The 12,627-nt window shown below is 40.7% G+C and overlaps 1 protein-coding gene across 1 annotated transcript in view; it reads right to left on the bottom strand.

The window, feature by feature from the left end:
• The window catches only part of FNDC3B (fibronectin type III domain containing 3B), a 546,318-nt gene that overhangs the window by 114,882 nt on the left and 418,809 nt on the right, over positions 1-12,627 (bottom strand). Inside the window, exon 21 of the mRNA XM_053710139.1 lies at positions 2,772-2,921. Within this exon, the coding sequence (XP_053566114.1) occupies positions 2,772-2,921 (150 nt within the window). The remainder of the gene's footprint in view (positions 1-2,771; positions 2,922-12,627) is intronic.

The raw sequence follows: 12,627 nt of genomic DNA, 5'->3' as shown, positions 1-12,627 counted from the left end.
CCTCCTTGATGATTGACATATGCCACAGTTGTGACATTGTCTGTCTGAAAACAAATGAACGATTCTCTCTTTAGAAGAGGCCATGACTGAAGAGCTTCTGAAAATTGCACGGAGTTCCAAAATATTGATTGGTAATCTCACCTCCTGAGATTTCCCAAACCCCTTGTGCTGTCAGAAACCCCCATACAGCTCCCCAACCTGTCAGACTTGCACCTGTTGAGATCACAGTCCAGGTTGGAAGAAAAAAAGAAGCCCCCTGAACTAAACGATGGTGGTCTGTACCACGTCAGAGGGTGTCGAACAATCAGTTTTAAAGAAATTAAATGAGATATCTTTGTATAATCCCGGCACCACTGGTTCAGCATACAGAGCTGAAGAGGTTGCATGTGAAAATGAGCAAAGGGGAACACGTCCAATGCAGCAGTCATAAGAACCTAGAATTTCCATGCATAAGGCTACCGAAGGGAATGATTGAGACTGAAGGTTTCGATAAGCTGAAACCAATTTCAGACGTCTCCTGACCAACAGAGACAGAGTCATGGACACTGAATCTATCCGGAAATCTAAAAAAGGTTACTCTTGTCTGAGGAATCAACAAACTGATTGGTTAATTGATCCTCCAACCATGTTCTTGAAGAAACAACACTCATAAAAAGCTGGAAAGGATCTTTCCATTGAAAATGAGCGAAGGGAATTGAATCCAATGCTGTTAAAACTTCTATGCATATATAGCAACTGAAGGAAATAATAGAGACTAAAGGTACCGACAGACGGAACCCAATACAAATTGTCCCTTGTCTGATAGAGACAAAGATAGTGACATAAACCATCTGGAAACCTAAAAAAAAAAAGGTGACCCTTGCTTGAGGAATTAAGAGCTTTTGAAAAAAGATTCTCTAACTATGTCCTGAAGAGCAAGTGAAACATATGAGAATCCGCATCCTCAGGAAATAATCTGAATGAAAACAGAAAAATGAAGAATACGCATTTATTGTATCTAAAGAAAACAAATAATGCTATCAATGACCACAAAAAGGCAAAATAGTTTGAATAAAACTCCAAAACCCAGTTCCTAGAAAAGGAACTGGAATAAAAACCCCAGAAGATTCCAGGTCTGAGCAGCGCTTGAACCCCATGGGTACCCAGCCATGCCTCAACAGTATCCAAAATATATAGGACAGAAACACACTGAAAGAAAGTGTTAGCCTTACTGGAATAAAATCAAAGAAATTTGGACAAAATAGAACCAAATGAATTTCAAAGAAGTCTTAACCTGCCCCTTACCAGCCAAGCTGGAATACGGCATGTGCATCGCAACATTAGGGAGCTAATTTCGAACCCCAATTAAAAACATGTTACTTGGGAAAGAACTCAGGATTCGTTCCTTAATAAGAACAACCAAACTAGTATAAGCTTAAAGTTTTAGTCTTAGAACTCAATCTTGAAGCCCATAGTAACAGTTAAGAATTGAATCCAATTATAATTGATTATCTTAGAACAAAAGAAATATGGATTTTCTTCTTTTTTTTTTTTTTTTTTTTAAATCACAGAATTCTTCTAGCTAAAATAGCTAAAGACATAGATTAACCCTCATAAAACAAAATTGATCAAATTCCTTAAATGACAGTTTCAGGAATGGGAAAAAAATGCCAGTGAACAAGCTTCTAGCAACCAGAAGCAATAAATAATGAGACTTAAATAATGTGGAGACAATAGTGATGCCCATATTTTTTAGTGACAAAAAAGACGCCCACATTATTTGGCGCCTAAATGCTTTTGGCGCCAAAAATGACGCCACATCCGGAACGCAGACACTTTTGGCGCAAAAAAACGTCAAAAAAATGACGCAACTTCCGGCGACACGTATGACGCCGGAAACAGAAAAAAAAATTTGCGCCAAAAAAGTCCGCGCCAAGAATGACGCAATAAAATGAAGCATTTTCAGCCCCCGCAAGCCTAATAGCCCACAGGGAAAAAGTCAAATTTTAAGGTAAGAAAAAAATTGATTAATTCATATGCATTATCCCAAATATGAAACTGACTGTCTGAAATAAGGAATGTTGAACATCCTGAGTCAAGGCAAATAAATGTTTGAACACATATATTTAGAACTTTATATAAAAGTGCCCAACCATAGCTTAGAGTGTCACAGAAAATAAGACTTACTTACCCCAGGACACTCATCTACAAGTAGTAGAAAGCCAAACCAGTACTGAAACGAGAATCAGTAGAGGTAATGGTATATATAAGAGTATATCGTCGATCTGAAAAGGGAGGTAAGAGATGAATCTCTACGACCGATAACAGAGAACCTATGAAATAGACCCCGTAGAAGGAGATAATTGAATTCAAATAGTTAATACTCTCCTCACATCCCTCTGACATTCACTGCACGCTGAGAGGAAAACCGGGCTCCAACCTGCTGCGGAGCGCATATCAACGTAGAATCTAGCACAAACTTACTTCACCACCTCCATAGGAGGCAAAGTTTGTAAAACTGATTTGTGGGTGTGGTGAGGGGTGTATTTATAGGCATTTTGAGGTTTGGGAAACTTTGCCCCTCCTGGTAGGAATGTATATCCCATACGTCACTAGCTCATGGACTCTTGCTAATTACATGAAAGAAATAAGGGATAACCTCAACTCTTTGTCTGCTGGGAACAGAGGACAGAGTTGGTTATCACTGGCTAAGATCATGAGTTTGAAAGCAAAACACAATGTCCTAATGTTAATACCTTGGTATCCCGGGTATAAATAATATTATATTGTACCTGTAATCTGCAGGAATACTGAGTTGCTGGTGTCAGATCAGACACTTGAAAACTGGTTTCCATGCCACTGTAAACTAAATCTGGAACCTCTTCTCCTTTTGCCCACTGTAGTCTGTATTCTGAGATGTCTGCTCCATTGCTCTCAGGACTCTGTAATGTAAAACATATTTATTGAAATCCCTGCTTAGAAACATGTAATCCCATTACATCATTTACAATGCATCCTCAACTGTAGTGATTTAAGGTGGCAAATAATAAGACATTGTGTAGTACACTTCTTTACTATACAGTATAGTTACTAAAGGGAAGGAAAAAGCCAGCAATATCTCAAAGAAGCCTTCATGAAAAGAGATAGTGTATAATGTGTGCACTACATTAGTAGCATCCAGGAACAATTGACAGTGTTTGAAAGTTATATAAACTGAACCAACAGTAAGTAAACATTGCAAGACTGAACAATTACCTACTGAAATACCACAGATGTCATCTTTACATAAACTAGTAGCATTATTTCAGATTTGTAAAGTGAAAGCATTTATAGTCAGTTTGACACTTCTGGACATACGTATTAACTGAATATCTGCAGGAGCATGGCACAAAGAAAGATGCCCATGATAGAACAAGTGGCTTTTATTCAATACATTACTTGGTAAATCATGAAATTGTTACAAGACGTTTCCCTAATGATATACAGAGCTGGAAATGGAATCTTGGACCAATCTCTTGCAAACAAGATGGTGGGGCATTATTTTGTCAAAATACAAAACAACAAAAAAGCAAATTTTGCATATTCTTTTATTGCCGTTTCCTACTGATGCTGTTTTTAGTAACAAATTCTGGTATAAATCTTACCACCATCTGGCAGTTTACAAAACTCACAGATTGTTTTGAGTTGGACAGTTGTTGACGCAAAGACATAATTTGCGTTCAGTGTTACACTAAACCCATACTGAGTTACCGCTTATGGTATGCTGTTGCGAACGGTTAACATTTTCTGCTTCCTCTACTAGAGGTAAAAGTGTTAAATAAAATGTCCTTTACAATAAGTATAATGATGTAATATTCAATATGAATATTAAAGAACTAGGTTTACTTTCTTATTTTATTTATAAAATGTACCTATAAATATGAATAAACAATATTCTAAATTAGTAAGTAATATAGAATCCATAACCATGGAAAATATTACATTAATTTTATACCACAAAGTTAGAGTTCCTAAGCAACATTCTCTGACATGTTAATGTTTGTCTAAAAACTACGATGTCGCTAAACAATAAATACAAATAGGGGTGGGATTATGTTGACACCTGACGTAACTTTTGTGCACCTTTAAAAAGAGATGAAGAAGTACAGTATGTCAGAAGCTGAAAGCAATTTAACACTTATATTGTCAATGCACTCATAATATAATAGTGTGATTAATTCATTTTTCAATAATAAAAACATAAATTATGCTTACCTGATAATTTAATTTCCATCTGTGGGAGGAGCGTCCACTGCTTCATTCATTACTTGTGGGAATTAAGAACCTGGCCACCAGGAGGAGGCAAAGACACCCCAGCCAAAGGCTTAAATACTTCCCCCACTCCCCTCATCCCCCAGTCAATCTGCCAAGGGAACAAGGAACAGTAGGAGAAATATCAGGGTATAAATGGTGCCAGAAGAATAAAATTAAATTTAGGCCCGCCCAACGGAGAAACGGGCGGGAGCAGTGGACTCTCCTCCCACAGATGGAAATGAAATGATCAGGTAAGCATAATTTATGTTTTCCATCTTAATGGGAGGAGAGTCCACTGCTTCATTCATTACTTGTGGAAACAAATACCCAAGCTCTAGAGGACACTGAATGAAAAAAAACGGGAGGGTAAAAGGAGACCCTAAACTGAGGGCACCACAGCCTGCAAAACCTTTCTCCCAAAAGCTGCTTCCGCCGAAGCAGAAACATCAAATTTGTAAAATTTTGCAAAAGTATGTAAAGAAGACCAAGTCGCCGCCTTACAAATCTGCTTCATAGAAGCCTCGTTCTTAAAGGCCCAAGAAGAGGCCATAGCCCTAGTTGAGTGAGCCGTGGTCCTCTGTAGAGGCTTATGTCCCGCTGTCTCATAGGCCAGACAAATAATGCTCCTCAACCAAAAAGACCGTGAAGTGGAAGAGGCCCTCTGCCCCCTGCGCTTCCCTGAGTATACAACAAATAAAGACGAAGTCTGTCTGAACTCCTTCGTAGCCTGAAGATAAAACTTCAAGGCCCGAACCACATCCAAATTATGAAGCAACTTTTCCTTTGACGAAGAAGGGTTAGGACACAAGGAAGGAACTACTATTTCTACTATTGATGTTACAATTTGACACAACCTTGGGAAGAAACCCCAATCCAGTGCGAAGAACAGCCTTATCAGCGTGAAAAATCAGGTAAGGAGGCTCACATTGCAACTCAGAGACTCTGTGAGCCGATGCAATAGCCAGTAGGAATAGGACTTTCCAGGAAAGAAATTTAATGTCAAGTGCATGCATAGGCTCAAACAGAGCCCTCTGCAAAATCTTAAGAACCAAGTTTAAGCTCCAAGGAGGAGCAGAAATCCTAAAAACCGGCCTGATCCTAGACAGAGCCTGAACAAAAGACTGAATATCAGGAAGCTCCGCTAGCTTCTTGTGTAACAGTACAGATATAAAGCCGAAATCTGACCCTTTAAGGAACTGGAAGCAATACCCTTATCCAGTCCGTCCTGGAGAAAAGCCAAAATGCTGGATACCCTAATCTTATGCCAGATATATCCACGTTCCTCACACCAGGACAAGTAGGTTCTCCACACCTTATGATAGATGCGCCGAGTGACCGGCTCCCTGGCCTGAATGAGAGTATCAATCACTCTCTCCAAAAATCCTCTCTTGGCTAAGACTAGGCATTCAATCACCACGCAGTCAGCCTCAGAGAATCAATATTTTGGTGAAGAAATGGACACTGAACCAGCAGATCTCTGCGACAGGGTAACCTCCATGAAAGAGACAATGACATCCCCACCAGATCCACAAACTATGTCCTCTGCGGCCACGACGGAGCAATCAGAGTAGCCAAAGCTTGCTCCTGCTTGGTGCGGGCCACTATACGAGGTAGAAGTGGCAACGGTGGAAAAATGTAAAGTAGGTTGAACTCCCAGGGTACCGCCAAGGCATCTATAATTTCTGCCTGGGGTTCCCTGGACCGCAACCCGTATCTGGGGAGCTTGCAGTTGAGTCTGGACGCCATGAGGTCTATCTCTGGCATCCCCCATCTGATGCAGATCTCGTCTAACACCTCGGGATGGAGAGACCATTCCCCTGGATGAAACGATTGCCTGCTGAGAAAATCCGCTTCCCAGTTGTCCAGACCCGAAATGTGGATCGCTGAGAGCGAAGACTTGTGTTTCTCTGCCCATTCCAGAATTCAATATACTCCCCTCATGGCTAGGGAGCTTCTTGTTCCCCCTTGATGGTTTATGTAAGCCACCGAGGTAATGTTGTCCGACTGGAACCTGATGAATCGGGATGACCCCAGGAGGGACCAAGCCCTCAGAGCGTTGAATATCGCTCGGAGTTCAAGAATGTTTATCGGTAGACTCGACTCCTCTTGGGTCCACCTGCCCTGTGCCTTTCTGGCATCCCAAACAGCTCCCCATCCTGATAGACTTGCGTTTGTGGTCACAATCTCCCAGGATGGTCTCAGAAAGGATGTCCCCTGGGACAGTTGTCCCGGACGGACCCACCATGAGAGGGATCCCCTCGTTCATGTGTCCAGAGATATCTGTTTGGATAGATCTGAGTGATCGCCGTTCCACTGTCTCAACATGCACAACTGAAGATGAAAACCTGGCGTAAGGAGATGGAACCTGGCGTAAGGAATGACATCTATGCTGGATACCATGAGCCCAATAACCTCCATACACCTGGCCACAGATGTCCTTGAGGAGGTTTGAAGGGCAAGACGGGTGGACGCAATCTTGCAATTTCTCTGGTCTGTCAAGAATATCTTCAGATAAGGAATCTTTCCCTCGTTTACCTTCCATCCATGGGATCGAAGAAAGAGAAGAGCCCTCGAGTGTTCTTCTGCGAGACTGCAGCACGGAGCCTGGACCAGGATATTGTCCAGATAAGGAGCCACTGCAATCCCTCTGGCTCTCGCCACCGCGAGTAGTGCACCCAGGACCTTCGTAAAGACTCTTGGGGCAGTCGCCAGAACGAACGGTAGGGCCACAAACTGGAAGCGTTGATCCAGAAAAGCGAATCTTAGGAACCTGAAGTGTTCCTTGTGGATTGGCATGTGAAGGTAAGCATACTTAAAATCTATTGTCGTCATGAATTGTCCCTCTTGAATTAGGGGCATAATCGACCTGATCGTCTCCATTTTGAACGATGGGACTGACAGAAACGTTTTTAAACACTTTAGGTCCAGAATTGGGTGAAACGTGCTCTCCTTCTTTGGGACCACGAAAAGGTTTGAATAATACCCCAGACCTCTTTCTGCCAGAGGTACTGGGACAATAACTCAGAGAGAGGAGAGATCCCTCACACATCCTAGGAAGGTGTCTCTCTTCTCTGGACTTGATGATATGTTTGACAGGAGGAATCTTGAATCCTATCCTGTAACCCTGTGCTATGACCTCTAGAACCCAAGTGTCCTGAACGTCTCTTATCCAGGCCTTCGCAAACAGAGACAGTCTGCACCCTATGCGATCCAGAGACGGATCGGGGGCCGCCCCTTCATGCCGAATTTGTCTCGACGGGCTTCTTGATCTGCTTGGTTTTGTTCCAAGAGTTAGCTGGCTTCCGAGATCCCTTGGACTGCTCTGTTTTCGCGGCTGGCTGCTGGCACTGAGACTTGTCCACATGAAAGGGACGAAAAGTAGACCCCTTAGGCTTATTCTTCTTATCCTGCGGCAGGAAAGCACCCTTACCACCCGTGACCATGGATATGATAGAGTCCAGGCCTGGACCAAAGAGAATCTTTCCCTTAAATGGGAGGGAAAGTAATCTAGACTTGAACGTCATGTTAGATGACCACGACTTCAACCACAGAGCCCTACGGGCTAGAACGGAAAAACCTGATGTCTTAGCATTCAGGCAAATAATCTGCATATTTGCATCTCAAATAAAAGAATGAGCTACCCTTAATGCCTTAATTCATTCCTGTATCTCCTCGAGGGGAGTCTCCACCTCGACCATAGCAGACAGAGCGTCATACCAATAGGTAGCCGCTCCAGCCACCGCAGCGACTGCCGCTGCCAGTTGAAAAACGAACCCCGTGAGTTAAAAACATCTTTCTCAACATGGACTCCAATTTTTATCCATTGGTTCCTTGAATGAAGAACTATCTTTGAGTGGAATAGTCATTCGCTTAGAGAGCGTGGAGATAGCGCCATCCACCTTCGGAATGCCCCCCCCCCCAGTTCAAGCTGCGAGTCCGGAATGGGGAATAGCTTTTTAAAAGAAGTAGAAGGAGAAAAAGGACAAACCAATTTTCTCCCATTCATTCTTAATAATAATTAATTTTAATGGGGACCGGGAAAGTCTGTGGCACTACCCTGTCCTCGTAAACCCTATCTAGCTTAGGGATCGAAGGTTCCTCCAATAGTTTCGGTTCCGGAACCCCCAACGTAGCAAGCACATCTTTCAGCAGAAAGCGCAAATGCTCCATTTTAAATTTAAAATCTGGCACCTCCGCAGACGGAGGCCTAGAAAACACTGATTCCGACCGAGAGAAAATGTCCTCCAAAGAGTCAGAGTCATCTTCATCAGCGGATAATCTGTCAGAGACATCCAGTGGGGTAGATGATCCCTGGGACGGATAGCTATGTTTCACCTTAGCAGGACGTGGTAAGGCATTGAAGGCTGCAGAAACCGCCGTTTGTAACTGATCAGTGAAATCTGGCGGCCAAAGGGCCCCTCGCGCAGGAGGATTAGTAGTGCCCTGGGGAGCTGCATGTGTAGACGAAGATGAATGTAGGGAACGCACCTTGCGGGACGGAGAACCCTTAGAGGTGGACGGCTCAGTAGTACTAAATCTGTTATTCTTTTTAGATATAGCAATTTTATCCAAGCATGTGAAACAAAGTTGAGCAGACAGATCAAGCGGAACCTCCTCACAATAGACGCAGTTATTTGTTTTAATTAAAGAGGGAGTACATATCAGAGTCCTCCATAGCTTTCGCCTTTATTGCGGACTAGATAGATATTAAATGGCACCTTTATATTCCAATGGCCGGGGCACTCACCACCTCCAGTGACCCGGAGCACAGAGAAAACACTTTGTCTCCTACAACCGCCGGTCAAGAAGAGGAAGTTAAAGAGGTCACACCCGGACACATGGAGTGCCATGCAGGAACGCCCCTGCACTAAAGAGAAAACGCGCCAAAAAGGGGCCCGTGCAGATCTCTCAATAAGAAAACTGTTTGCACACTGACAGAGCCTCATCTCACATATGTCGCAGCATTAACACAATAAACAATATCATGTATAAAACCCCCCTGTTCAATAACCCCCCTTACCGAGGGTATTACCCTTGATATATACAGATAAAGGAGACACACTGTGACCCTGTCTTCTTACGTTATCATATGTGTATAAATGAAACGATCTTACCAGAATCTATGCAGTGGAACAGGAACACAGCCTCAAGTGTGACAGGGTAGTAGCATCGCTCCTGACCTGGACTTGAGAGCAGAAAAGCAGGCAGGGAAACTCGTCAACGCTGATTGCTTAAGGAGCTGTTAAACTGAATCAGGGTGGTTTCGCAGAAAGACACTCCCTGCATCTCCCTAACTTTCATCCATGCTCTCACTGAGAGGCTGACAGGATTACTTAAAACTCCAGTCCCATTTCGAAGAGTACTACCCTCCATAAGAGACTCCTCCGTGTCTTCCGACACTTCTCTGTCAACCCCCTGTGACGAAAGGCAAAGAATGACTTGGGGATGAGGGGAGTGGGGGAGGTATTTAAGCCTTTGGCTGCGGTGTCTTTGCCTCCTCCTGGTGGCCAGGTTCTTAATTCCCACAAGTAATGACTGAAGCAGTGGGATCTCTTCATAGAAAATGGATAGGGAATATTCCCAAAGGTCAGTTTTTGCATATTCGCAAAAACTCTACAAATTTAACAGATTTTGATGACCAGTCAGAATTACTCAAACAAATTTTTTTAACTAGGGGTTATAATGAATTTGATATTGAGAAAACATTAAAAGAAGTTAGATCAGTAGATAGAAACTCCCTGTTGGTCACTAAAGGTAGAAAGACCACTATAACATCTCAAATAGATATAGACAAAAAGGAGTGTATATTCCTCCCATTTATTACAAATTATAGCCAAAATAAATTTTTGATTGAAAGAATTCTTAATAAAGATTGGAAATTGTTAAAAAAAATGATGAAGTATTGGGACCTATCCTACCGTCAAAACCACAAATAGTATATAAAAAAGCCCGAAATTTAAAATCCATTTTGGCTCCCACAGAGAAGAAAATTATAAATAAATTAAAGTTTAACAAACCTGACATTAAGGGTAATTATATACAAGGCTTTTATCCATGTCTCACTTGCAAATCTTGTGAACATTTGATTAAAAGCAAAGAGTTTAAATCAAATGTGACAGGGAAAACATATAAAATTAAAGATCTAATTAGGTGTTCAGATAGCTGTATAATTTACATTATTCAGTGCAAATGTGGGTTACAGTATACTGGAGAGTCCTCAAGACCCTTACGTACCCGCATTAGGGAACATATGTGGTCTATAGAAAATTATGACCACAAGAGAAATAAAGATCTTCCCATTGCAAAACAATTTGGTTCATGCAATAAAGTCAATCTGGATCATTTCTCTTTTTTAGGAATAGAAAAGGTTAAAAGAAAATGGAGGGGAGGGAATATTCAAAATGATCTTTTAAAAAGGGAGAGTAAATGGATCTTCAATTTGAAGAAACTACAACCCCATGGCTTAAATGTGGATTTTGACATTGTTTGTTAATAAAACGATTAACTCTAGATATAATCTAAGATTAATTTTAGTTATATAATCTGTATGAATTGACATCATTGGTATTTCGGTGGTCATAGATTAGCCTATATATTGAGTTATATTATATATACAATAAAATTTATTTCTAATTGATCTTTCTATTTTTTTTTCTATTTTTTTAATATATATTTTCAATTTTTTCCCTATTTTTTTCTAATTTTTTCCAATTTTTATTATTAACGTATATGAATTTTTAAATATATGTTTATTATATTTATACATTTTTAAAGTTCAAATTTTGTACATATATGAATTGCCCAATAAAATATGTTTTAGATGATCTGCATAGATTTAATAGATTTTAGTTAGCTGTAGGTATCATGAATTGCTTATATCGACTTTTGTAAAATATCCCTTTAAGTGTTCGTTATTATATAGTGTAATTTACGGATTAGTAATAATGTTTGTGAGGTTGTTCCGTTTTATTTGCTAATAATCATTTACGCCCATTATGTCAATCCTATAGGATTGTTTTACTGGCTATATATAGCATGCTTTGGAATAGGTTGTGAGCTTGAAAAAGACCCTTAGCGAGTTGAAACGCGTTGTTCTGTTCCTCCTGAGTGCTGTGTCCCTCCAAGGCTTCCGTAGGTTGTGATATCAGCTACATGCTTGCAAAGGTGATTTCAGAGTAGTACCACGCTCCCACTCATCGCCATTTTCAAACGCTGTGTTCCAGCGGGTGCCGTCAGCTTCGGAAATTGAGCCTGATTGAGGGGTTGATTCGCTGCATCACCGAATCCGTTGTAAGTAAAAGTGTTGACCTTTAATTGGTGCCTTTTCTGCCATTTCATCGGTTCCTTATCTTGTTCCAGCTTGACCTGAAAATTCTATCTCGGGCTTGACAAGATATCCCGTCTGATGACCTATTGGATTTTTGCAACTTCCCATTTCTTCAGCAAGATTTATATGTGGATGTTTGTTTCTTTAGCTAATGTTGCATATTGTATACTACACTTATAATTGCGTCTGATCAATGCATCCGCTACTTTGTATTCGCTACTTTGTATTCGCTACTTTGTAATTCAAATATTTAAAATATTTTTTTTTTTGTTCACTGAAGATACTGTTATTAAATGTATGCAGAGTTTGCACACTTTTTAATTTGTGTCACTTTCATATTTATTGGTTGCATCTTGTGTTTGCACACTATTTAAACTTAATTAAGTTAGTTTATTTATCACACTATTTTAAGCTTTTTTAGCGCCTATGATTCCGAATTTTTTTGGCTTCTTTTAAAGACCACATTATTCTTTTGATTCACAATGTAATTCAATAAACATTTTTTTTATTGGATACATTAATTGTGTGTGTGGGGGGTGCTGCTGGGAGTAAATGCAGTGCACTGGAGAAAAAGGGGTTAATAATGGCTGGGGCTACCAGCAAATAGGTGCTAAATGGGGGGTACGGTGGTGGGTTATTGTGAAGGATAAACGATCAATATTGTGTATGAAACATTCTATAAATTAAACTACAATTACTGGACAATTTTGGCAAAGGTGCAAAATTTGTATTGAGATGAGATTAGGACCAAGACTGGAATTTACCCCTATATGTTCAGTATAGAAAGGCAAATATATAAAGTGAGGAGAAATAACAAAAACAAAACAAATTCAGCTGTTTGGAAAGTACGTAAAGTACACAAACTGCTTTACTCTAATCACACTCGAGGATTGATGGGTCTAATTTGTGAGAATTCTTGCAGCACCTAAAATACCTTTGATTAGAATCCTTCAAAGTGACATACAAGCTGAATGACAACTGTCATACTGAGCGATACCACTGGCAAATTAGCTGCAGATTGCTGTTAA

The sequence above is a fragment of the Bombina bombina genome, chromosome 4 (genome assembly GCF_027579735.1).
Source record: "Bombina bombina isolate aBomBom1 chromosome 4, aBomBom1.pri, whole genome shotgun sequence".
Lineage (NCBI taxonomy): Eukaryota > Metazoa > Chordata > Amphibia > Anura > Bombinatoridae > Bombina > Bombina bombina.
This window is presented reverse-complemented; position numbering and strand designations above follow the sequence as displayed.